A 27,817-nucleotide genomic window follows, 5' to 3' on the forward strand; every position below is an offset into this window, starting at 1 on the left:
CAGCACTCTTACAGAACAGCTACCTTCAGCAGCCAGAAAGGAGCTTGTTCACCTCATGTTTGCTCTTCATCTTGACTATGAAAACTGGAAGCAAAGGGCCCAAGCATGTTCAAATGTGATGACAGCTTCTGGGATGCCATGCTGCCCCTCAGGGACTGGACCCAAGTATTTTCATACAGGTCACCAAGCTACCATCCGGCAGTAGTTTTCAGTGAATATGTAGCAGATAGTGAAACTGGTATCAAAATTACAGGAGTCCAGCTGCAGGAACTAAATTTGGGAAATGGCTAGATTTCACAAGCTAAAGGTAAAGCTGCAGTTAAACTAACTGGAGGGCAGGTAATATTTCTTTCTGTTGCTTTTTTGTTCTAATTGCCAGATTATGGTGGCAGCAACAGTTCATGGAAGGACCAAACTTGTGATGTCTTTCAAGACAAATGTGGAAATGTCCCAAGTGCTTGGCATGCTCATTCTCCCTGTCCGGAAATTCTCTGAGGTGAGAAAATGAACTTCAGGAGTTTGCTAAGTTGGTGGAGGCTCAGTTCAAAAGAGAAACTGCAGGCAAAGTTAAAATTTCATTTCTCTAAGCTATGGTTCTCATTCTTAATCTGCACAGCCGAGAAAGCAAAGCCTGAAATAATATATTCCTTTCTTCCCTTCTCCCGTAACACAAGTAAGCCCAGAAGCAATTTGTTTATTTAGTAAGGTTACTTACTTTGATATAACTTGGATAAATCCCTCCCTACCAGCTAGTGAGCTTGGGAAAAGGAAAAAAGCTCGCAACATAAGCAACGCATATGGAAAGCAGTTAACGGCATTAGAGGTGTGCCTGGGAACGAAGTAACACCCATGTTCATTCATAGCTGGCAATTAAACTCCAGGAACCCTAACTAAGTGCGATACAGAAGTCAATGCTATTCTGATTATCAGCACACCAATTAGATTACATCCCAGCAAGCCTATCTCTTGGCTGCAAACACCCCCTCATACAGGGGTGCCAGGCTAAGAGCAAAGAAAGGGTCAGGTGAGTACGTATGAAAACCAGACGGGTAAGCCATGGAGCTACAGCTACAAGGAAGGAGGGAGGTTCCTACAGAGTTCAGGCAGCTGACCTTTGTGGTATTCATTACTGTGCAACTGTGACCCCTCACTGAAGGAGTGTCAAGGCCGTGTTGCTGTCTCTGGCTCCTGTACAACTGCAGCTTGCCCATGCCTGGAATCGGTCCAGAGCATTAGGCACTGGCTCAGGGAGGAAACAGGCTCAACGCAGAGAGTCCTTCCCCATTCCTGGACAAGATCCAGAGCACCAGACTCACTCTCACAGTCACTCTCCAGATCTGGATTTGATCCAAAAATTCTAGAGGCAACTGGCTTAGGGAGAGAGAAGCAACAGAGAGAGAATACACTGACTTGCCTGGATGTTACCCAACATGCAGGATTTTTCTTAACTTGCTGGGCCTAGGAGTGAACCAGGACTAAAACAGCCCAATAATCTAACAGCTGAGTGCCCATTCTATCTTACACTAAGGCCAGCAGAAGGGCAGCTCCTGTACTACCAGGGCTGCTACAGAATTCCTCTAAACCTCTTTAATTACCACAGTAACGCAGCAATATTTTTTTTTAATAATTGGATCTTTTAGATTTGCATTGTTTTTATTTTGGGATGCAAGGTCAGGTTGAAGAACTCAATTTTTAAGACATTCTCAGCACCAAAAGGGGGAGGCTAAATAGGACCTTCAGATAAGAATTACTTTTGGCAAAAGTGGATTTGGGAAGAAATGATGCCTTAGAGAGATGTCTAGAGCACCCAGTGAACATGGTGCAGGGATTCCACAGCCTGCAAGGTCTTAAGCCAGTACATTCCTATGATAATAAAGAGTTAGCACTGGAAAATAATGGAGGAAACAAAGCTGCGTAAAGGTCTCTGGGATGTAGTAACGTTCACCAGCGCCTTGAAGAAACAGCCAAAAAAATCATCACTGAGAAGACTTCTCTAGTGTTAAACAGTTGTAACAGATGCCTTGTCTGTGAGACTATCATCCTGTTTTAACATTATGAATTATATTGCCTTTTACATTTTAAGAAAAAGAGAAAAGCTTAAAAGAATCCCAGTGACCTTTACCACGGAAGGAAAAAGTTACTCAAATAATGGACTTTAAATACTGTTTGCATGGTAACTGTTTTAACAACACTCCAAAGCCAAGAAAGAATGCTGTTAAAAATGGGAAGCAGAGCTAAACCAAGTCAGCAGTCAGTCTACAACGTGTTTACATGAAACACTACCTGTCTTCCGCTACTGCACTAAAAAACAGAATTCTCTGATTAATCTCTCATCCTTCACAGAAAACACCATTAAAAGTACTTCACAATTACTTACAATTACTTAACTCGAGAAACAGGTAAGATTTTAAGTTAAGGGAGGTGCCTGGGAAGCAAGGGAACAGCAGTGAGGGAAGGGGATTGTTATGATCAGTTCAGAGAACAGACGTGAAAGAGAACTTCACCTGCATGATTGCAAGAAAAAGACAGAGAAGCAACTAGCTTGAGTAGGAAATGCAACTGAGCAGTGAAATGAAGGCAAGAGACCTTCTTGAGCTGCAGTTTATGGGAAAGGGTGCCAACAAGTATTAATTTGAAACCAAACACTTATTTAATTTAGACCTCCCTGTTGCCATTGAATGGCAATGCACTTGGTGGAAATGAAATAATAAATCCCAACCTCACCCCATTCCCTGGGTGCTAACTCCCACCTCTGTGCTACTCCTTCCTTATGCCAGGATATTTGCCCAGCCACACAGTGAACCAGATTAAGAAAATGACCAACTCAGATGCTAACATGACAAAATGTAGTTTCAGACAAATTGAATTCCGCACCAAGTTCACACATGGCTGTATGAATGCTGGGACTAGACAAAGGAAGAGGCAGGAAGGAAAAGCAGAGAGGGAGATGGGGCGTGAAAGCACAGCTGCCGCTTTCCACAGCACTGCTGACTTATGGCAACTACAGCCCACCCTGGATCCAGAGCGAGGGGAGGTGAGGGACCAGAGTAAACATTACAAACTTATGAAATTGTGGCCACTTGTGGATATAGTTCCACCTTCTATCACCCATATCTGTTTGCAAAATAGAGAAAAATCCTGGTCTGAAAGGAATGTAATGCTTTCCTGATAATATTAATTTACTTATCCCTGTGTTTACATTTCCAGAAAACAAGGGAATCAAGAACACAATAGTCTTGAACTCATGAGTATTATTAATTCTTCCTTACATACCAAATTTAAGATACTTTGATGATTATTTATTTATTCATATGGAAGCTTACTATTAACTACTCTGAGACTTACGGAAAAAACCCTTCAGATCCTTATGGAAATGATCATGGCAATATGAAAGGAGATTTCTGCCACTGGTTTAGCTGAGAGAGTAATCAAGCAGTTGTAACAGCTAACAAGCTTTGCGTTTCACCGCTAAACAGAAGAACTGCTGCGGAAATACAAAAAAGTGAAGTCACTAGCCTGAACAGAATGGTAGCAGGGAAAAAAAAGAAAGTGTTATTACAAATTTTCTGAATGTACACAAGAGCACCTTGATTTCTCCTAGAAACGGGGAAGGCGCTGGAGGTAGGGAGCCACAGAAGGCGGCAGGTGGAAACTGGGAACTCTCCCCAACTCACCTGTGCTTGCTTTTATTTCCGTTCCCAGGAGTACACTTCCCCCCTCACCCCCGCTCCGACTGCTCTGTGCTGAGGCTGCCTTTCACCATCTTGTTCTGCAAGGAGGGAAGAGAGCAAGGAAGGAGGGGCTGACGAACCAGCAAGCCAAAAGGAGGAGGAAAAAGAAAATGAGGGAGAAAAGGAGGACAAGGGTAGGGAAAGTGAACATACAGAAAGTGAGAGAGAGAAAGAGAAATCAGTATTGGAACCAGACATAGATTTTTCAGAGTTTTCCCTGTGACAAAAGCAGGCAATTCTGCAAAAGTAAAGAGTTTGGGATATGAAAGCCTGGTTAATTTTAAGAAACACAGAATTTAACACAAAAAGATAGAACAAGCTGAGAAACATCACTTAAAATTGCTCCACAGATGGCGTAAGACAATCTAAGACTGCAATGCCACCAAAAGGTGAGGTATCCCATCCCCTTTATATCCTCCTCAGTGCCTTGGCATCCTCATCAGTTCTGTTGCAACAGCGCTTGCTGCGATGCAGACACACAGGTAGTTGGATTTGCGAGAGCAAGCTAACCCTTCAAAAGATGATTAGTTTTCAGACAGTGTTTTCCCTGTGATAAAAGCTGCTATTTTGCAAAAGTAGCACATTCAGGACACGGATGGTTGAAGCATCAATGCTGACAGAAGGAAATGGGAAAGCTCACTGGGGAGCACAGGGAAAGGCAGGACCAGTCCCTCTGGACTTAGCTTGCTTATGTCTGAAGTGTCAAGCGCAGTTAATGAGGCAAGAAGCACCTTTGTTCTCCAGGAGCCACTTATTATGATGAGGTGTATTTACCGAAGCGAGGCATGGACTGAAAAAGGGTAAGAGGCACTATACTGGGGGACTTAGGGTTAGCAGATTTATAAAGTTAGTTCTTCCACCCATTAACTACAGAACCCAAGAATGAGGTATTAGACAGCTACTAATTAGCTACTAATGTTGGACTGGTGTTACCTAGAAGCATAGTTTTAAACAGTCTAATCTAAAGCCTTTCTTCCTCTCAATTGCTCATGTTCATATCATGCAAAAAATTGATGCAATTTGTTCTCCAGTCATTCTAGAACAATGGTTTTCAACCTTCCTGTTCCTGCCTTGCAACTGGCTGGAACTCCCCTTTCCAGCCACTACAATGGAAGGAGCAGGGTGATCCTATATTCTGCCTTGCAGAAGGATTTGGAACAAACCAGTAGTGATCACTGAACCACAGGGCAAGGACAGAGTCATAGCCAAGCAAAGAAAACTCTGCTTGACTTCAAACAAATGATTCATGTCTTTACTAAGCAAAAGACAAAAATCTTCAGTGTCAAAGAAAGGTTGCTGGTGTTGAATTTCCATTTTTGACACAACACAGAAAATGATCTGCAGCGGGACAGTTTTGAATAATTTTCAAAATTTTATTGCCTCATGAAGTACCTTTATCAACTTAATTGGCAGTTTTCCCTCTCCCCCCCCCCAGATTACTTTAGAAATCAATGTGGCTGCTCAGTATCTTCTCCAGGAGTCTAGAGTCTGTAAAATGGTTGTTTCCTTTCACGGTTTGAGCACCATCACCACAAGTACTCATATACAGCAGCAGTGACCCAAGTCAGCTATGAAAAGCTTTAACACTATGTTTGCCTGTAATACTTAAGGCAATGGGCAGCAAAAATAAAACAGCCTTCAAAGACGTAACCTTCGTATTCTTTTTAGTCAAGTATTCAAAGTTGGGCAGAGAGTGGCATTTAGGTAGTTGCATTCCACAGTAAGGGGAGCTCATGCTTCCTGGTTTTGTTTGGCAAGATTTGCAGGCTTGTGTAGCATTAACGCATCAATTTAAGCTTGCTGTACATTTTCAATGTTATTACAAATTGTGCAGAATAATTTATTTTCTTTTATGTGATGAAAAGTAGGCCAGTTCTGGATAACAGCCTGAATGCCCCCAGAATCTTCCAGCACATTTTAAATACATGTGTATAAATACATCATATTGTGGTGGAACATCCAGAAAGGAACACGAGACTAATTCTTGTATGTTTACAAAAGACAGATTAAAGATAATCTGTGACAAAAGACCACCAGATGTCAGTCTAATTCTAGGCAGAGAAGAGATCTGCAGACAAGGACTAAATGGAGACTAATCCCTGCTAGAAAGCAACACAATTCTTCCCTATTATCATTTACTTTCCAGCATAAACCATCCACACTCTTGCACAATTCCTGTTGTATCCAGCTGGCCACAAGAATAGCCATTTTTCTGGATACTTCTGAGCATTTAAAACTGGTGGACTGGTATCCGCAGCCTCCCAGAGATGTATCCTGCCTTATGGGAGGGGTATTCCCAGCACTGTATCACATTGCTTATATGTACAAGGGAGTAGGTACTGTCTGCCTTGTCTTCTCTTTCCATAGGGACAGAGCAACAACAGTCCGGCTCTTAGTACCACTCTGTTTGCAGGCTCAGGGACATTCAGTTAAGGATGCGAAAACCCTAGGCAGAAGCAGCATGTTGAATCCATCACCGAAAACTGAAAATGATGATGTGTCTTCTTAAGAGGCAAAGATCTACAGAACAACTAAACAGATACACTGAAGGCTGAGTGGTCGGACTCAGTCTAGTTACCACCACTAAACTAAACCAAGGTGTTTCAGGTTCATCACTACGTTGGCTCATGATGTTGTCTAAATGTTTCCAACAACTGGCTGACACTTTTCCATGAGCCATTTTTCTTCCTCCTTGCATCCTCAGTAAATCCAAGGAGAAAAACCACCGTCAGTTTCAATGTAGCACTCAAACAGAAATGGCAAGCAATGTACTGATTCTATCACAGAAGACAGGAAATGAAGCTAGACTTTCTAACAAGTCATCAAGGATCTAAGGAACAACTGAACAGATAGGGCAAAAACTTAATTTATCTTCTTAAACTCTCTGTATTCTTCTCAAGTCCGTGTTTGCCCCCAGAATATACCACAAGCACACATCGCAGAAGATTTCATCTAAAAGCATCTCTGACTACAGATGTTATCCAGGTATAAAATTACTAATCCAAAGTTAGATACCAGAAGAGGGCAGCAAAAAACAGGTCTAAGCCAGGAGAGGATTCTTACCTTGTGCTTGGGGCACCTCACTGAGAAATTCTCTTCGTTTAGTAAACAATCTAGAGGAGGAGAAGACAGCAATTTATTATTTTTTAAATAAAAACCAACTTGAATAACACACTTGAATAACACACCACATGTGTTAATCTTGCCTCACAGGTATGTATTTTTCATTGAAAGATCTCAATATAGGAATATTATCTTATTAGCAGGTTCATCCCTTCCACCCCCAAAGTTTTAGCAAATAAAATTACTAAACACTCCAAGTGACAATGTTGCCTGCATTACTAAGCCAAGTCCAAGCATCCCCAGTCTCCCCAATCCTCTATATAGAGTAAGAATCACAACAGCAAGTCTACAAATCCTGTGTCCCAAACCCCTTCAGCTATTCCAGCCTTCCTTGCTACAACACAAGGAAGATGGACGCATTCATCCAATCTGAACAGACCATCCCTGCTTTATACTTCATAGGAAAATCGTCTTTCATCCTTACCCTAAGGCCCTGCCAATATCAGGGGGAAAAGGGGTGTGTGTCTCTAGGTATGGGTGTATATGACAGTTTATTTGCAATCCCAAATCCTGGTGATCAATTTATACTTTGACACTATGTCTGGTAGTCAGGTCACTCATGCCGCTCTTGGATCTGCTTCCATGACTTGTATATGTGAAGCTTCTGTGATCTAAGAAATAGTTTAATTAATGATTTAAACCTATTACGGAAAGTGGGGCACCTACATAGAACTGCTTATTTAGGAACAAATGAAGCAATACTGTAATTTGAAGAGCATTTCTTTAGTGGCACTGCCAGTGTTAAGTGTTGGTTCTCCTCCCACCTTTCCTCCCAGACTAAGCCTCTAAGGGGTGCCGAGTCAGCAGCTCCCAGAACTTCAGCACTATGCCCACACCAGGAACACCACCGGCCAGCTCTCTGCCTTCTATTTGTGCCTTACAGATACCACATATTTCACCCTCACAGCCAAGTGAAAAAGCAGCACTTTCAATTGCCTCATGCACCAAAGGCAGGCTGACCAAACACTATCACCATATCAGCAGGACTGAGCACCATCACCACCTCAGTGCAACCAACACCATAAGAATTCAGCAAGGTGCTTACGACCTCCCGTCTGCTCAAACCTAGCCAAACAGCTAGCAAGTAAAGAAGCACAATGGTAAATAAAAACTGCTAATTTAAAATGCTCTTAAGCATGTAGCATAACCAGCGCTACCTGCTGTTTCAATCTGCTGGAAGAGTTTAGCAGACAGCAGGAGACTGCAACTAAAGCTTGAGGGAAAAGCTTTCTAGACACCCAAGCTTTGGCAGAGCATCCCTCTGCTATGAAACGCTTATGTTTCAACATGAATGCTTCTGGCCTGAATCAAAGGCAAACAGCATGCAATAGGCTAAGTTACTTGAGAGATTTTAGCAAAGGGGAGTAAAACCCTTAATCCTGCCACAGATAACCATTTCGAATGCAGTATTAGCAAATAACTGAAAATAAATAAAATGTCTCATTATAAGGGCAGGAATTGTACATGTAGACTACAGCATGAATTATCACTGCATAATACAGCAATCATCAAAAATATACAGAGCAATCATCAAAAACATACACCGTATGTTAGAATGGGATGGAGTTTTCTTCTTTCTTGGAAACCCAAGATCGGTAATGAGTGCACTTCTCTAGCTAGTACATCAGAAAGGAAGGTCGTAAAAGGATCAGGAAGAACTGTCAGAAACCTCGTACCTCATGCCTGATCTGCGCATGAAGCTCAATTTCTTACTAAGGTTGGCATTTTTGTTGCAAATACTAACAGCAGATCCAATTAATAGCAATTTTTTTGTTTCTATTAAGGGACAGCTATGAAAAATTTCATCAGCTCACTGTGGAAAATCAGCTGAATACCAATAAGGCAAAAATTGTTCATCATTACAAAGCTGGCCTGGATTTCAGTTAGCAGTTCCAAGTATTTTATATCACAGATTACAATTCATCATGAAGTCACCAGACACATAGCTATGATTAGCTCATTGTGGCAGAAAAGGGAAAAAGAACCGAGACTCGTCCTTGTTTGTACAGATTTTTCTCCATAAAGTAGTCAGGGAAAACCTAAAACATTTTTAATAGAAGCAATTATTCTTCTGTAAGCTTCACACTTTGTCTCACCCTCTGTGTTCTGCCTGTTACTCATCTTTAATAATACCTGTGAAGACACAGGATTTCTGTTCTCTGAAAATTTGTTTTATTTTGCTGCTAATCTTTTCCTAATTTACAGTAAAAAAAATCTTCTGTATGTGGAACTGCCTACAACACATGTTGTGGGGACAAATGTGCTGCAACAATCAGGATCTGACTCCAGGTGGGGAGGAACAAGCAGAGGGAGAGGATACAAAATTTCAGAAAACAAAGATCCTGTTTCCATGGAGACATCCCTAGGACTAAGTTATCTTGAGACATCAGAGGCTCTTCATAAATTTGGACAGACGAAAGCCAAACACAGACAATGTTAACCACAGTCATTTCCATATAAAAATTACTTAAGTGCCACTACTGATCTTGATTTTTATGCAAATGGCTAAGAGTTCAGCTCTCTTGCACCCTATATTGCCAAAGATTACTTTCTATGAAAGGAGGTTAAAAGGAAGGCTGAATTAGGCTATATAAAAGCTTCCATATGTACAAACCGTCAGTTTACGAAGCCACGTGCCTTGCGTAGGAGCCAATTAGCAGCAGCGGTGCAAAATCTGGCTCCTCACCAGGGTGGGATTGGAAACCGACCATCAGCGCAGAAGCCAGAGCCCAGGTTGCACCGCAGGGCCAGCCTTCAGCACTGCAAGTAACTGCAGCCGTTCTGAGATATTCCACCCTCCAGACCTTTAACAAAAAAGTGCTGCCTTTCAAATGAGGCACAGTAACTGACAGGGTACTAACTTCTAACCCATACCAATGCAAAGGTAAAAACAAGCTTCAGCTCACAGCGCAACTGCCTAGGAGTACGACACGCGCACTTCATCTCAACTAAGGCATGGTCGCTTCCAGGGATGCTACAGTAACTCAGTCAAACACCAAGTGTTTATGACTCGACATACACTAAAAACCACTCCAGCAAGTGTTTTCTGATTTTTTTTTTTAAAGATACAAACCAAGTCATATTCCAAAAGCCTGAGAGCCCTTGTAAACGTCAACACAAAACTTCTGAGGATTCAGAACAGATCTGTCCCAGATCCTCAATAAAGCAAGGTGGCACCATCCTTCAAAGCAGGATGGTCAATGTTAAATGAAACTACCACAGAGCTCAAGGAACTTGAGAAATATCTGTATCTGATTCACTACAGGAAATACAGCAGCACTGCATAACCAATAAAAAGGGTTTATAGGCAGACAGCAGGCTGAGGAAAGTGAAAAGAATGCTGATTTGCTCCTCAAGGAAGCCTACATTTTCTGCTTGGGCATAAATGAAAATCAAGTCCTACTCCATAGAGCTTGCTTATTTCTTTTGTACAGATTTATTGGAAGAGCAGCTATAGATTAAGACAGCTTGATTATACCCACAGATAAAACCAACTGCAAACAAGGTCTTTTACTGTCATACCATCAGGCTGAAATTTTGAATGCTGAGAATCTACTTCAAGCTGGGCTCTTTTATTTGTTTTGGTTGAAAACTTCAGCTAAAGCAGCCAAACAATTTCCTTACAACTCTTTCCTGGAAAAAAGTTATTCTGCCCATGTTAAACATCCCAGCAAATATTCTCTGAAAAGCTCTAACATACCATGATTTTCAGTAGGACCTAAATTTTTGCTAATGCATGCCCTTGCCAGCTTACCACAAAATAAGCAAATATAACTCTTTGAAAGGAGGAATGGGGATTTTAATCTGCACATCCTCAGGAGAGGCTTCTTAGATTTTAGAAGCTACGTCCTTTGAAAATTCCACCAAATACACTTTTGTTTGGGGGTAAGCAGGTCTTTCCTCTAAATGAACCTCTGGCCTCAGATTTAGACACCAGACCCAAAAAGCACTGAAGCTGTCAGGGGACATTTCTAAGGCTCGGGCAGCCTGAAGGAAGAAGGTGACTGTTTCAAAACTGCAAAATGGGAACCACTAGTCCAGAAGGTAGCAGAAGGGAAAACATTACTGAGAAAGGCAATCCAGAACTGGAGAAAGAGCAGAGGCTAGCAGGATGAGGAGACCAGTACTAGTAGAAGTTAGGAGCAGGGAGTTAAGGATGAGTGCCAGCAGGAGGCTAAGACTGTATCAGGATTGATTCAGCCAGAAGACTGGAGACTAAGAACTAGTGGGATAAGACAGAGAAAGGTGAAACAGAGAAGATCAAGGGAAATATACAAGAACAAATGGGGATTAGCAGGGTTAAGTGTGACAAGGAGCTAAGTTAGGAGAACCAAACAGGAGTAAGAAGCCCAGAGAGGAAAAATAGAGCTAGAAGCAAGAAAGGAGAGGAGGAGGTCATGTAAGAGCAGAGAAGAGGAAGCCAGAATGACAGCTAGAAAACTGGACAAAGGAAAAGTTAGAAAGGAGTAGGGAGAACTGGGTCTTACAAAGAGATTGGAATAAAAAATTTGAGAAGAGGAACCTGAGACCAGCTAGATAAAGAGCCTGTGGCTGGTGTGAAGAGCCAGAGTAGAGAACGTATCAGACACATACAGACTGAAGAGGAAGAAACAGAAAGGAAAACGTATAAAGAAACAAAGAGAATTCTTTGTTCTCACTAAATCATACTCTTCCTGGAGTGAAACCACAGATTCACCAGTTTTACCAACTCCTCTGCTATTATTTAAATATGTTTGTGAAACTCACAGTCCAAGTATCCCATCTCTATGCAGCTCCTCCAATTTACTACTGCCATATTACTCAAAGGAAGGAAATTAGCTTGGAATGGTGCACCCTGACAGATGGTCAGATGACAACGTGATGCCTCATAACAAAATTAAAAGAAAATGAAGCAAGCATAGCCTTGGAACTTGAACACAAAAAGCTACTCTAAAAAAACCTCAAATGTTGCAAAGTCAAGACAAATGCGAGCAAAAGCCAAATTTAATGTAGCCCACTTCTATATATTATATGGTAGACATATTGTATTACATTTAATATGGACTAAATAGTATGATTATATACTAGTTTTTGTACGGGACACTGCATCTTCTGTGCATGACACAGAACTGCTCTTGCTAATCAGTCATGATTGTTCAGTATATTTGTCATCTGGAGGATCCTACCACATTTGCTGAGGAGGAGCAGAGTTAATGAGGAAGGTATATCTGAAGAAAAATGACAATATCTTGATTTTGATACCTGTATTTAGAACATAGAAAATGCCACATACTATATCTAGTAACACAGGAATACCAATTAAGCACCCCAAACTATTGGGAACATTCACTATAATTTATTTTGATTTTTTCATGGTATTGAAAATATCATGACAATATGAACCAGAAACAAATTAGTAAACACAATATGAACACAAATCTGATGATTCTGTCTCTCAAATGTACTGTAAAAAAAAAAGGTTGTTAATGTTCACGAAACTCTTAGGCATGACAGAGATGAACATCACAGAAAATTTCACAGTTCTACTTTCAAAACCGAGATGAAGTTGTATGCAGTGAGTAAAATACAGAATCGGCGAGGACAATGTATGTTCATGAATGAGTACCCTTTCATCCTACAGGCTGAGGTAAGGCCTTATGGAAAAAGATGTCAGTCTTTAGTTAGGCAATTACTATCTTACAAGATACATTCGTAAGAGACCAAAATTAAACTTAAATGGACACCCTTATTTCTGGCATTTTTTTGAGTGTGTTATTTTTGCAACCTGATTAATATTTAAGAACTTATTTCATGTAAAATCAAGGATTCTCCATCTAAACTGTGGTACTAGTAGTATTCCACTGCAATATTAATTTAATTAAAAACATTTCTATTAGAATAAAATGCGGTGCTCCAATAGGGTAGGATTTCACAGTGACAGGTGCAATGCAGTAATTCAGAAATCAGCATACCTACTTTCAAAAACAAGCATAAAATAGGCTGTGAAACAAGTGGGCTGCTGTAGAAGTGGGATAACAAACAGGAAGCTTGCAATTATTTGCCAGTCAAGAGTTGTAATCTTGAATCCTTACCTGCTTGTTATCAGACTAAGTTTTCTATGACAGGAGAAGTGAGTTACAGAGGACTGGAATAGCGGGACCTTATTCATTCTCAGCTGGGATTTTTTTACCCAAGAATAAAGTTTATCTCCATGAAAAACTTTGTCTGTTGTACACAAAATGCCAACTCACAACCCCAGGCTCAGAGCTCGAGATAACACCATCCAAACCATTAGCTTGTCCAGTGATGAAAACTGGACCTACTCAAGAGACTGGCTGAAATGCTTCTAAGGAAGGAGAAGGAAGGTTGTGCTGCAAGTGGTACTGATGATTCGACAAACACTTGGCACTTGAAATCATTATTATGACTATCCATAGGAGTGTAACCCTGAAAGAGGAAACACCTTTCTGGTTACGTGCAACCTTTTAACATAGGGTTTCTATTTTTTGCAAGAGGAGAGTGGTCAGTTCTCATGTTGCAGCCAAATTTCAGTCACAGTAGCTGCATTCCCCAAAATGAGCTTTTTCTGCACTTTCAGGTAGATTCTTTTTCATTACAAGTTCCATCTTGTCCCAACACGTTATTGTACACTGTTTATTTGATGTCATTTCTCACCATTTATATTACTGTATCTTCATAGTAGGCGAAAAATTGAGAGGAAATAAATTTGTGAAGTACCTTGGAATTACTTAGTGTCATACGTTTTGAATAAACATGAAATATAGTTAGCATGTCATTTCTTCTTACCTGCATCGATGGCACATGGGTAATGGTATCGGAAGGAGCAGCCTTTGTTGTAGCAGCCTAAGGTGGCTCCTGGTTCCTGGCAATGGGAACATTTCTGAAAGGGAAACCAAGAAATGGCAATGAAGACTGCAATCATCCTTCCAAGTATCTGTATTTTCCTGGGAATTTTATCAACCACATTCCAGAACAAAGTTCTCAAGTATCACAATGTTAGACTGTATCTTTTCACACGATACAAGTAAAGGCCTTTTAAATAGGCAACAACACAAGCTCTTTCAAACAACAAACTTTTCAGCTGTGCTAACCAGACAAGAGATACCAAATATTCAAACCAACTATCCAGAAAGAACTTGAAATACTACTCAAATCCATTTCACTGGCCCATGTTTCAGTACCTGACAATGATATCAGTGTTAATATTGGAGGAAAAGAGCTTTTTTGAATCTATGGCAGTTTTAAAATGAGAATTAGCATGACAAAGAATGATTTAGAAGACACCGTTAGCGTAAAAGTAATTTGATTACCTCATTTTCATTATCACTAGCAGTCCAAGAAGATCAAGGCCAAGTTGAACACTTTTTCACGGGTGATCAAAACGGGTTTATCTGGAGCAGGAGAAGATGCCATCAAGGGAAAATACCTCACCATCGCAGAAATGGCACATCTCCAAAAGAAACACTTGCAGTGCTATAAGGATGCTCATATATTTATTTTCAAAGTAGTTAAGACTCACCTGATGACCACATTCAATTTTCATTACTTAAATCCTATTATCTCAAATGGTCAATGATGTATTTAACCATATTATCAGACAGATGTGAATGCAGCAGAAAGCAAGCCACTCACTCATTTACTTCATCCTGAATGACTTAAGGAATGACCTAAGGAAGTGGGCCTACAGTGCATCTCATTCAGACAGCAATTTTATTTCTTCAATGTACACAGCAAGTGATTTTCATTAATCCAAGATTCTGATGAAAGCTGATTTCTGACAGGTTGACATTTTTCCCTTCTAAAAAGAAAACAAGCCACATCTGACAGAATCCACCGAAGGCTAAGAGACTGCTACTATTTAAAAATTAAAACACAAATAGACTACTGGCAGAAAAAGAAAAGATGACCTACAATAGCTTTGGAGTCATACCTGAGAAACACAGGAATTTTGGTTTTGCTGGTAAACACAACTAACACCACAATAAGGCCTCGTGTAACTAGTACAACTCACCTTGAATTCAGGCTATGAGGAGTTGCCTTTGGTCACTGACTGCATACAGAGAGATGATGACATGATCTAAAAACTCTTTTTCTATTGGAAAAGCTAATGTCAAACTACATGTGCTCTATTAACACTGTCAGCAAGCTACACCTGTACAGCACACAGAACAGATGTGCTTGAACCAGCAGTGCACCTGGCACTGGACAAAAACGTTTGGTTTTTTTTTTTTACCGTACGGGGATGCTCATATGCCAAGATAGCTGCATCAGCTAGACCACAGTCCTTCACACCCCTGATTAACATAGATGTTGCAGTGGAGGTCTGCAGAATAAATGTGGCCAAAGGTAACAGCCACAGTGAAGTTCCTCACTCTGCATAATAAACGGGGTTTTGATTACAATATTTCAAAAAACACTGAGAACATCCAACACTTATTGCTCTTCCTACTATTCTATGCTATGCAGAGATGACTATAGTTTGTATTTAAATGACTGAATTAGGATGAAAGTAAAACTAGCTCCAGCCATAAACCAGGTGGCCCTCTTCAAATCAAAGCAGATGCAGCTAACAGAAAAGCTTGTGAGACGTCAGTTCTCATGACATCTACAACTGCAGTCTTGAATACTGCCTTCTCTTTTCGGTTATGCCAAAGCATCCTGAGCCTGATCTTCAGCACTCCCTATTAAATCGTGTCTATCTTCTAAGCAGTGAATGTGTACCACGACAAACTATTGCAGTATTTATGATGTAAAGAAAGTGTCCTTGAGGCCTAGAGACACTCAAGCAGCTTATTTGTGCCTGTCAGAACATGAATGCTAGTTTCCAAAGGAAAAAAAAAAAATCTAAACCAATATTTAAACGCACACCAAAACATACAGGCTCTAGACAAACTGCAATGCAATTCACTCTCTCATGGGAGTAAAACCCAGTTTCATGTACGGAAAATGTCTTTTCCTGGCTATGAAGTCAACCCTAGAAGAATATTATGTATCGGCAATAGTCCCAGATTCACCTATGCCAAATATTCACAAAGTGCAGCTTGTGGAGTTCTGAACCAGAGCTCTTTACCTGTACGCTTTATTCTCACTTTTAGATGTGGCTGACTGAGATTAATTATTCTAACAGGACAGAACCCAAATTGAATATTCTTTTTGAACACAGATATGAATTTCTAGTTTTGTTCCTCTGAGGCATTCTGTTCTCCCCACTTTATCTCGTCTTTGAAGTACCATCACATTGTTGCAACAGAAGAGGTCATTCTTCCCTGGAACACTGTCCCCTGTACAGAGCAGTCAATAAGAGCATAAGAACTACAGGAGCAGAGATTAAACTGCAGCTGTGTAAAATATTTAACACTAAAAACGCATGTCTTAAAAGAGTGGGTTGTGTGATAAAACCGAAAACAAGAAGACCCCTAGCGAAATTTGTGATACTTTTCCAAATGTTGATTTCGTCTTTGAACTTACTCTTTGCTGCATCTAGCGCGGTTCATCTTGCTATTCTGAAACTTGCAGCAGAAACACGACAGGCATTTTGACGAATTTTAAGTATGCCTGTAGCGTTTGCCTGAGAATGGGTATGGAGTACTTTCAAATCGGTTGTAGTTAGGACTGATTAACAGGAAAAGTGGGTAGTTAAAATGCCAGAGCATGAGCATCAAGCCTTTATTTCCCCTCTTTTTAGTCTGCCACACCAACCAGATTATTACCAAGGTTACCTGCAGCTACGCCCACAACAGCAATTCCCCAGTGGACTACTATACCATTGACTGCTCAAGGCAGAGATCATCTGCTGCTGCTGGCTCCCCTGCTGCTGAACAAGTCTCCATTCTGGCAGATGCTTCTGCTTTTCACAAGCCACTGACAGTCTAATGGCCCCATTTCTTCTACCTCCTGGGACCCCCGACCATCTGCTTCTTTCAGGGGAAGCTGGGGGAACCACATACACAATAACTACTCTTCTCTTTTGAGTTCTTCCTTCCTGACGCACCACAGAGTGCCTGAACAAAGCAGACACCCTACAAAGCTGTATGGTTCTAAAACAACTTACGAGTCTATCAATCTTTGAAAAAGACTATCATCATGTAATGCCACGTGGTTTCCAAATATATCCAAGGTGTTTCTATAAAGACAGAATAAAGTGATTAAAAAATTTCTGGATGGTGTCAGTCTTTTGCAAGACATCACTGCTGTGGCTTAAAAGATAAAAAGATGCATAGATCCTGCTGGTAATTTTTGTGGTTTTGGTTAGGACACTTACGTATTTATGTTTCAAAACAAAAAGAAAATAAAAGATGTACACTACAATTAGAAAACATTCTAAAACCAAAATAAAATCACAGAACTTCATACAAGAAATGTATGAATTGGGCTTAATGACCACTCATTGTTCTCTTTGGTCCATGAGCAAATTTTCACCCAAACTCCACCATCCTGCAGCCATTCACCAGCAGATGGTAGCAGCCTGCTTGTCACTTGTAAAGGAATTATAGCATTCTTAGCCAGGGAAACAGCACTCGAGCTCTCATGGGAAAAGAAATTCCTTTTGCTCAGTAAGCAGCCTGCTTAACCTCCCCTGCTTGAAAGAGCTGAAGGCTGGTACTTGCAGTGTGCTCCCAATGGGAGGTGTCAATGGATAGTAATCATTGCCAGGCATCTAACCAACTCCTGGCTTAAATTAAAAAAAAAAAAAAAAAAAAAAAGGTAGGAAAACAGGGGAAGGGAAAAACAGGGGAAGGGAAAAACAGGGGAAGGGAAAAACAGGGGAAGGGAAAAACAGGGGAAGGGAAAAACAGGGGAAGGGAAAAACAGGGGAAGGGAAAAACAGGGGAAGGGAAAAACAGGGGAAGGGAAAAACAGGGGAAGGGAAAAACAGGGGAAGGGAAAAACAGGGGAAGGGAAAAACAGGGGAAGGGAAAAACAGGGGAAGGGAAAAACAGGGGAAGGGAAAAACAGGGGAAGGGAAAAACAGGGGAAGGGAAAAACAGGGGAAGGGAAAAACAGGGGAAGGGAAAAACAGGGGAAGGGAAAAACAGGGGAAGGGAAAAACAGGGGAAGGGAAAAACAGGGGAAGGGAAAAACAGGGGAAGGGAAAAACAGGGGAAGGGAAAAACAGGGGAAGGGAAAAACAGGGGAAGGGAAAAACAGGGGAAGGGAAAAACAGGGGAAGGGAAAAACAGGGGAAGGGAAAAACAGGGGAAGGGAAAAACAGGGGAAGGGAAAAACAGGGGAAGGGAAAAACAGGGGAAGGGAAAAACAGGGGAAGGGAAAAACAGGGGAAGGGAAAAACAGGGGAAGGGAAAAACAGGGGAAGGGAAAAACAGGGGAAGGGAAAAACAGGGGAAGGGAAAAACAGGGGAAGGGAAAAACAGGGGAAGGGAAAAACAGGGGAAGGGAAAAACAGGGGAAGGGAAAAACAGGGGAAGGGAAAAACAGGGGAAGGGAAAAACAGGGGAAGGGAAAAACAGGGGAAGGGAAAAACAGGGGAAGGGAAAAACAGGGGAAGGGAAAAACAGGGGAAGGGAAAAACAGGGGAAGGGAAAAACAGGGGAAGGGAAAAACAGGGGAAGGGAAAAACAGGGGAAGGGAAAAACAGGGGAAGGGAAAAACAGGGGAAGGGAAAAACAGGGGAAGGGAAAAACAGGGGAAGGGAAAAACAGGGGAAGGGAAAAACAGGGGAAGGGAAAAACAGGGGAAGGGAAAAACAGGGGAAGGGAAAAACAGGGGAAGGGAAAAACAGGGGAAGGGAAAAACAGGGGAAGGGAAAAACAGGGGAAGGGAAAAACAGGGGAAGGGAAAAACAGGGGAAGGGAAAAACAGGGGAAGGGAAAAACAGGGGAAGGGAAAAACAGGGGAAGGGAAAAACAGGGGAAGGGAAAAACAGGGGAAGGGAAAAACAGGGGAAGGGAAAAACAGGGGAAGGGAAAAACAGGGGAAGGGAAAAACAGGGGAAGGGAAAAACGGGAAGGGAAAAACAGGGGAAGGGAAAAACAGGGGAAGGGAAAAACAGGGGAAGGGAAAAACAGGGGAAGGGAAAAACAGGGGAAGGGAAAAACAGGGGAAGGGAAAAACAGGGGAAGGGAAAAACAGGGGAAGGGAAAAACAGGGGAAGGGAAAAACAGGAAGGGAAAAACAGGAAGGGAAAAACAGGAAGAAAAAAAGGAAGGAAAAAAAAGGAAGGAAAAAAAAAAGGAAGGAAAAAAAGGGAAGGAAAAAAAGGGAAGGAAAAAAAGGGAAGGAAAAAAAGGGAAGGAAAAAAAGGGAAGGAAAAAAAGGGAAGGAAAAAAAGGGAAGGAAAAAAAGGGAAGGAAAAAAAGGGAAGGAAAAAAAGGGAAGGAAAAAAAGGGAAGGAAAAAAAGGGAAGGAAAAAAAGGGAAGGAAAAAAAGGGAAGGAAAAAAAGGGAAGGAAAAAAGGGAAGGAAAAAAGGGAAGGAAAAAAAAGGAAGGAAAAAAAAAGGAAGGAAAAAAAAGACCACACAGCAAAGATTGATTCAGAGGTCCTATCTCCACAATTCATCTCTGGCCACAAGGCACATATATCTCACTTAGAATAGGCTGGAGAGACTGAAAAGTGCCATTTAGAAGAGACACTCCATCCCTTGAACTAAATTATCAATAGTATTAAAGCCAGATACATTGTCTCTACCTCTCCACGCTATTAGCAGCCCATTTCTTCCTCGCTACAGCTCATCATTCTCTGTCTACCAAAATGAAGTAACACCCAACCTGGAAGTGTGAACAGTCGGGGGACAGCTATCACAGCAGCAGCAGAGCCGGTCTGATTCATTCAAAATACTAAACCATCCACTAGCTATATTACTTTTGCTTTAAGGGTTATTTTCCCCTGCGGTTTGTATTCCTTCATTACTACAAGAGTAAACTCTTCTGAGAGCACACTGGTCTAAATGTAATAAATAGGAGTGTGGTTTTTGGGTACCTTTTTTGCCTCCCCCAGATTTGTACCCAAAATCCACACAGGTGTTATAACATAAACATGTCCTGAGCTACCCACCTTCCTCCTCCCCAACCAAGCACAAGCTTAGGCTTGTGAAAAGAAGTGCCCCAAGCTGCCCAAGTAAAACACACACCTTGACTTTTCTCTTTGGCTTTGCGCTGACAGAGATAATGTCTTTGTCTACGAGTACTGGAATCCCGCAGTGGACAGGGTTTTGCTGGTGGAAGGATGGGAGCTGCCAGACTAGCCCTTCCAACATATTCTGGGCAGCAGCAGGAACAGTTGCTTAGAAGCAGAAATTAACTGCTGCTGCCTAACACTAATATAAGGTATTTTCAGATGATTCCTCCACAATCTTTCTTGTGGAACAATTACCAAAGCAGTTTAAACGAGGACATTCACAACAGATGCAACTGTATCATATTTTCTACTGTCTATAATTCAAACAGTCTTTTCTTGCTGATCAGTTGCTTCTTTCAGTTTGCTCACCTGCGCCCCACACTCAGGCCTCATTCTAACTTCCTCTCTTCCAAGGACCAGTTTTTCCTTTGCTTTGCTTTCTAGGTATCTCCTTGTTTTTCCCCTTCTTGCATACCAGTGTCAAGAATGCATAAACGGAATAAAATGGAAAGCAACAACTAAAGGTTCCTAAAAAAGAAAAGCAAGCAAGAAATGAAATATATGTGGCATTAATTATACAGGTATAAGTCTTCACTTCACATGTTATATGCATTTTTCATACTTTCTCCTTCATCTGTTTAAATTATAAGCTTTTAGGAAAATAATTGCTTCTGTATAATTGCGCTGCATAAATGCAGATGTAAGATAATGAGGATTTCAGAGTCAGCTGCAATATTAGGAAGGAGGGCCTTCTGACTATTTCTGATTAAACAGTTGGCAGGCTAGGCAGAGGCTCAGATTTAATATCCAGGCGAAAGGGCAACAGAAGCAGCAGGCAGCCGCATTCTCTTTCCTGGAAAGCGGGATGCAGAGAGACAACTTACTCCAACAAGCCACAAGGAAAACTAAAAAAATATTTGTACTGTTGGTTATAGGAGAAAGGAATACATGATTTTGTAAGACTGCTGCAAAAAGGGACTGAGATGAAAAAAGAGCAGGGTGGGCAGACATTTTTAGGAAACAGGAGAGGAAAACAGCACTTTGACTCTGATGTGCAGATACTGGTTAATCAAAAAAATTGCTTATGTGACTGGGACTAGAGATAACAACCAGTACTGAAGGATACAGAATTATTAGTTTCCATTTCCTGCCAAACAAGTTCTCCAAAAACCAGGCATAGAATATCAGAAAAATTAACCCCATAATTAAAAAGATAAAAATCCTTTAAACTTGCATTATTAAAAGGTATCTCTTGCCAGTGACGATATACTCCTGCAGCAAGCAAATCAAGTAATAATAAAGGAAAATAGTCACTGAAGTAAAATTGGGCAGCTATCTTCAAGTCAAGGAACTAAGGACAAATTTAGATTCCAAGATTTCAGCAAACAGACAAATCAATGATCTGGAAGATGCTATACTAATAAAGCTGCATTAGGAAACAGTAAAAAGTCAGAACTGCAGTGCTGCACAGGCTGCTGAAGCACAAAGGGAAGCTGCAGCCCAAAATGGATGGCATGGAAAAAAAAAACCCCAAAAACAAACCCCCCCCCCCAAAACCACAATAGAGAAATACAAGAACTGAAAAATATCTTAAAAAAGGGAAATCCTATTCAATACGTGCAAAACTGATTAAAGTACAACAGAAGCACTTGAAATGAAGAACAAAGCATTCTATTTCCCTCAACTCGAAGGAAAAAGAGAAAGTAACAAACCCAGAAATAAATGGTTAGTTTTGATAAGGAACGGTTTGCCAGCAAAAATTTCTAAGGTCCTATGCAGTCACTTAAGCTATTCAACTGTACTTATAGAGACTCTTGAAAAGGGGGGTGAACAATAAGGTGTGAAAACTTGTGAAGTTTGTAAAATTATCCAAGGTAGTCAGATCTCAAACTGATTGTAGAGCTGCAAACCAATCTCACAATCCTTGATAACTATATGATAAAATGAAGATTAAAATTAATGTTGTTAAGTGCAAAGTGATACACATGAAGAAAATATTTTCACCTATGCTTATACATGATGACAGACTCTAAATTAGCTTTTACTACTCATGGGAAGGTATTAGTAGTCATCCTGGACAGAAGCGTCATGCAGTCCCTGCAACCACAAAAAAAGACAGCCCAAACGTAAGAAGTTATTAGGAAATCGATAATGAAACCCAAATCTTCATTATATCTATCTGTTACTCTTGTAGTATCCTGACATCTTATCAGGTGTGTGGTCCTGGTCACCCTATTAATAAAGGAATACAACAGATCAGAAAAAAAAACCCAAACAGATAGACCACAGAGATAACTAGGAACATAAAGAGCTTCCATATGAGAAAAGACTAAGTATTCTGGGAAAAAAGGTAACTGAAGGGGGATTGAGATCTACAAAATCAAATATGGTGTGCATAAGGGAATGATTCTTAGCCATTTCCAAGAAGGAAGAGCAAATAACAGGTTTAAATTTAAAATAAATCTGCTTTTTTTCACACAACAAATAATTAAACTATAAAAGTCATTGCCAAAGAATGCTGCACTGGCCAAAAGATAAGTGAGTTCAAAAACAGGTTTGACAAATTCATCAAGGATAGGTATGCCACTGCTTGTTAAACACCGTGATGCGAAAGAGACTACTCTAAAGCTTCCAATTGCTGAAAGGATGGAGAAAATATCCAAGCAGCACTCTGTACATGCCTGGCTTACTACAGGTCTCCAAAGATAACTGCTCCTGGCTGTTGCTGGAGGCTGGACACCACAACAAAACATACTTTTGCACCTGCCTGGAATGGCAGTTCTTTTGTAGACCAAGAGATTTGACTGTGAAATTCCACAATTAACAACAAAAACACCCCATGATCATTAAAAAGAATGTAGGCACCCAGAAAATTATACTGTTAGGTTACAAGTTTTTCAGACTCTTCAGTCTTATCTCCATAATAGGAAGGCTAAGCTAAACTGTAACACTATATAAAAGGGTTAAAATTTGATTTAAGCAATAAATTAATGTTCACTATTCCATACAAGGCTAAGTGTTTCATTCACTCGGTGGAGTGATCAAAGGCTTAGATGTGTATGATCATACTCCAGGAGACGAGACTGGTGAAAATCTGAGAAAGTCATGGCGGAGGATGAACCCTCCCCGCCTTTCAAACAATGGAAAGAGAAAAAACCCAAATGAAGTAAGAACCAAGCATAACTGAACCAGAACAGAGGTTAGATACTTCAAGAGTAAACCGATGATTGACTAAAACAGATTTAGCAAAATTAACAAAACCCAGTAACTTTAAATGGTAATGAAAAAGCATGTTTAATTTCAAATTAAGCAGGCTAAGTACACACTTTCATAGCCATTTCATATTTTAAAAGGAATATTAAAGTAATATGTAGACTACCAAGTCCAAGAAGACAAGAAATGTGTAAATCTTGTTTCCTTTGATGACAAAGAGCCACCCTGAATGAGAGAAACATTTCAGACAACCACTTATAAGTATAGGGATTTGATTTTGCTAAAGTATGCAAGTCTAGCAGAAAAAATTATACAGTTTATGTTATCTTGGCTATTCATTTGGGGAATTAAACGTGCAACAATAAGTGCAATTTAGTTACAAAAAGGTCTGAAAGATAGAAGAGCAGACTTAAAAGAGGAAAAAGAAATTCAAATTTTCAAGCAGTGATTATGTGATAAGGACATACAGAGTTATAGGAACAGCACAGTCAGCAAGAGCGAGCATTTACTTCAGTTGGATTTTCTGCCAGTACTAGATTTCTTTCCCAACCATCCTGGGTACTGATTACAGGAAATACCCAAATATATGGTGAATTTCTATTTAGCGCAAGGTCTACCAGGTACAGTATAAAACAACAGCATGCAGTTGCCTTAAAACAAAGCAACATCACTGCCGTAAGGGAAGAGTTTTCGGAGAAATTAAATAATTACCAAAAGCTCTCCCCTATAAAGCAATACCTTTGAATATTAATGACTGGAGTGACATAAAAAAGGAAAAAACTGACATAAACAAGAAAACGCAATAAACTCAAGGAATTTGTTTTCAAGAGGCAACCTGCAGAAACAGTTTTTCTCTAGTCAAAGAAACAAAGGAGATGATGCTTAGTATTTACGAAAAGGCTCAAAGAAAAAAAAAAATCTAGCTCATTAAGGACACAATCACTATGTTATTAGGGGCAGTGGATTCAGCAGAAACAAAACCTTTGTAAAGGCTTAAAAATAAGGAAATGCTTTTGAGCAAGGCAAACTGTAAATGGAAAAGATTTTTACAAGATATTAAATACTTACACAACTTGGCAGGAAAAAGGGTGCAGCACAAGTCCACCCCTGCCAACAACTCAAAGACTTGTAACACGACAGAAATAAACCATTTGTCATTATTTCTAATAATCTGTGCAAGTCCTCGTCATAAACCCAGTCACACTGTGCAAGTTACTTTGGTAATACAGAACAAAGCGTTGGTGGATGCAAAGGGATGAAATAGGAATGGTGAGACTGAGCCAGCAGTGTTGGGCAGAGTCCATCACAGCAGCAGGCTAAGCATATCCAATTGTTCAGCAGAAATCCCAGACAAGAAGGGCTTTGAAGAAATGGGTGAAGGAAAACAAAGGTAAACGTTCAGGTCTGGAAAGTGAGGCACTTCGTTTAGGAAATTATAAAATTAGCCAGGATGCACTGATTGGAAGTAGATCATAAGTTCTTGAAACTGAAAGAAGAAAAAGAAGCAGGATGAAGGCAGATAAAATAATGACAAGTAACTTATGTTTGAGGCATAAGAAAAGAGGAAGCTGGCAGACAAATGTGAAAGAAGTAGGTATGTGAAAGTGATAGTTTAGAAAAAAATTTTTGGCAACAGTATTCCAAATGGACGTTTACTCATTAATAAGAACACCAATTCTTAAATTAAGGTCTAAAGAGCTGCTCCTATTGCGCAGTCAAAATACATTCCACTGCAAGTAAGGTTAGGTGAAAAAGGTACAATGCTCATCTTACTGGAAAATGAACAACTTGTCTCTCCAGAAAAAGGGTAGCAAATAAAAATACTACTCAATACTGTTAAAGAGAGAACGACAAGAAGAAGACAGCTCCTCCAGAAGGCCCCTGAAGCAGTGGTTGGCGGCAGAGCTATAGTAAGGAGTCGCAAAGTGCACACAAGTATTCCTGAGGTCACTGCTGGCTGTTGCTACCACCCAGGAAAAGCAGCCAAAGATGAGCAACAACAGCAGGTGAAATGAATCCAAGAGAAGAGGTAAAAGTGCAGTGCTTGCGGAAGGAGAAATGCCTGCAAGTCAATACATCTCTCTCTAGTGATAAGCTGTCAAGTAACACATCAGTATTTAAAAAAAAAATTTTTTTTTTAAAGATACAAGCTCATGAACTACAGCAATAAATAATGAAACACAGCTGAGGAAAGCTAAACAAATTAGTAACACACATTGATGAAATTACCTCAGATACAGAGGAGGTGCTCTATGTAAAATAACATTTGCTGGCCAAAAATTTGAATGGGTTTAAAGAGGAATATGTTATTTCACGATTCAATAACGATCAGGAAAAAAACCACAAACCATAATGATATATGTGCTGCTTAAACTGCCCATTACAATAATAGCTACTTTTCATGAATTCTAAACTGAATTTATTCAAAAATATCTAGGGTCAGTAGGCTTGCCAGAGACACACGACACAGGAAAACTTCATTTGAGCTAGCAGCAGTTTCGAAGCGGCAGCAAATATAAATAGCAGCAGAAGTCCAAGGCCGGATGGCATTCCAGCCGGATATTACAAAGCAGCTGAGATAGTGTCAGTAGTTTCCTTAAAGTACAGACTTAATGTTGTTCTCCTGGGGGAAGAACTTCCTCTGTCTAAGGATTAAGGAACTGTGTGGTCCGCCCCAGATCTGGAGGGAAAAAAAGTAATGAAGATCTTTTGGGCTCAGAACACTGCTGAATTGTGGTAAAGGAAATAATATTATCTAACAATTTGCAAGCCACATCTTCAGTTTTTATAAATCTAGATCAATCTACACTAAGATATAAAGGACTGATATGAGCCATAGAGTACTAGAAATAAGTCACTGCAAGATCAAAGAGAAATTTCAATCTTTTTTCACCTGAGGCAAAAATTGAAGGATATAGGCATTTTTGTTTTGTTTTTGATTTATTTTACACAGCCACACCCTCTTCTCACTTCTTATTCCTCCATCTCCTGAAGGCACTAGCCCAAAAGCAGAAGTGTAAGTCAGCAGTAAAGTTGTCTTTGTTACACAGCTTCAGAGACTCAGAACAGAAAATTCTTCTTTTGGCATTATCCTTGAAGCTATTTGTCCAGAAAACTGAATTTATTGGTAACTATTCAAAACTCCTGTTCCCCAGGAACTGCCTCTGCAGATTCCTGCTTAGAGGAATAGTACCATGTGGCATCAGTAAAGAATCCTTATTCTCCCCAGCAATAGTGTGACACTTCAAAGAAGGAATAATTAAATTTAAGTATAGGAGTTAAGACTGCATTAAAACATCATAAAATAGTTTTATGTACCTATAATGTGGTATTGGAATTTTTCTAATCTAACCTAAACAATTTCCTAAAGTTAACATCTAAAAAAAAATTGTTGGTTTCCTGGAAAGCATAGGTTATGCATTGCGTCAACCTTGAAATTTTAGTGATTAAATTTAAACTTGAAGAGTTATTCCCCCAGAAAACACTTAACAATTAAATATAATAATGAATTTACAATAGTACCAGTGCATTCAAGTTAGGATCTTCAGCATTTTAACTTTCTACAAGAAAAGAGAAAGCTAACATCAGATGAACACATAACAAAGCATTTTTATTATCTTCTGTGGACCTGACTCTAAATGATACATGAACAAAATTTAAACTTAACTTCCTCCCATTACATCTATGCAACTGAAACATGCAACCTTGTATCAGCTCCCTAATCTTCCAATTTAATTAAGAACATCTGACAATTTAAGCACATACTGTACTTTTAATTTTCAAAGCACCCTACAAATTTGTCTTAATGGTCACAAAATAAGTGGTTTTAAAGCCTGCTTTACAGAATAATTAACTGAGTTGTCAAAGGCCACATAGGGAATTTTTGACAGCGCAGGCACAAAGTCTGAAAGGTTCACAGCTCTCAAACCTGAACTCAAGCACAGTGCCCCCTCCTCCCATCTCCCCCCCCCCCTTTTACTTTCCTTTTAAGTTTCACATTGAGCAGCAGTGCCCTTTAGAGAAAGTCCTCATTTCAGAAATTCATGCCAGGACACCCTCCTCCTTTTTCCCCTCCCTTAGTAGTAAGTCTTTTATGAAGCTGGACAGTCTCCTTTAACCATCAGTAACTTTCTGAAACTTAGCAAGCATGAGTTCTCAGTAAGAATAAAGGAGTCAAATGTTCAAGAAAAGTTGCAGGTAACAGCAGTATAGTGCAACGTACCAACACCACCACATATTGTGAAATGATAAACCATGAGAAAAAGACAAACATACAGCTGAGTTAGAACTAAGGGACCTAAGCATAAATCAAAACAAAACATGCAAGGAGCTAGAAACAGAAAAAAGGAAAAAAAAAAAAATCACTAGTAAGTGAAGACTGCACAACCAATTTTTAACAACAACCTTTAGTATTTTCTCAAACAGAAGGAAAGCTTAGGACACAGACAACAATTAGCTAGTTGAGATAAGACTTATATGTATTTATGCTACAATCGATAGTGCAACCAGACCTTAGGAAGACATACGCAATCTATTTTTACCACTGGTAGCTCAGGTGCTGACAAACAGTGCAGCAGCAGTGTGCAGAGGCCTGGGTGGGCTTTGCCACTCACCACGGTCTTTGTCTTGAGTAGGGTTGGTATTTTACGCTAAATCCTACACTGTTATGTCTACT

The 27,817-nt window shown here is 40.1% G+C and overlaps 1 protein-coding gene across 8 annotated transcripts in view; it reads right to left on the reverse strand.

Annotated features, from left to right (window-relative positions):
• TCF20 (transcription factor 20) overlaps positions 1–27,817 on the reverse strand; it is a 133,906-nt gene that overhangs the window by 1,575 nt on the left and 104,514 nt on the right. For 5 of the 8 annotated variants that reach the window (XM_052790640.1, XM_052790639.1, XM_052790642.1 and 2 more), the window contains exons 3-5: positions 13,641–13,734; positions 6,795–6,844; positions 3,675–3,802 (exon numbers count right to left, since the gene is read on the reverse strand). In XM_052790640.1, coding sequence (XP_052646600.1) covers positions 3,719–3,802; positions 6,795–6,844; positions 13,641–13,734 — 228 coding nt within the window. In that variant the 3' untranslated portion in view covers positions 3,675–3,718. Of the gene's footprint in view, positions 1–3,674; positions 3,803–6,794; positions 6,845–13,640; positions 13,735–20,298; positions 20,458–27,817 lie in introns of those variants that run through there. The other 3 variants (XM_052790635.1, XR_008235752.1, XM_052790636.1) reach the window with 3 other exon arrangements.

This window comes from Harpia harpyja, chromosome 6 (assembly GCF_026419915.1).
Source record: "Harpia harpyja isolate bHarHar1 chromosome 6, bHarHar1 primary haplotype, whole genome shotgun sequence".
NCBI classification, from domain to species: domain Eukaryota; kingdom Metazoa; phylum Chordata; class Aves; order Accipitriformes; family Accipitridae; genus Harpia; species Harpia harpyja.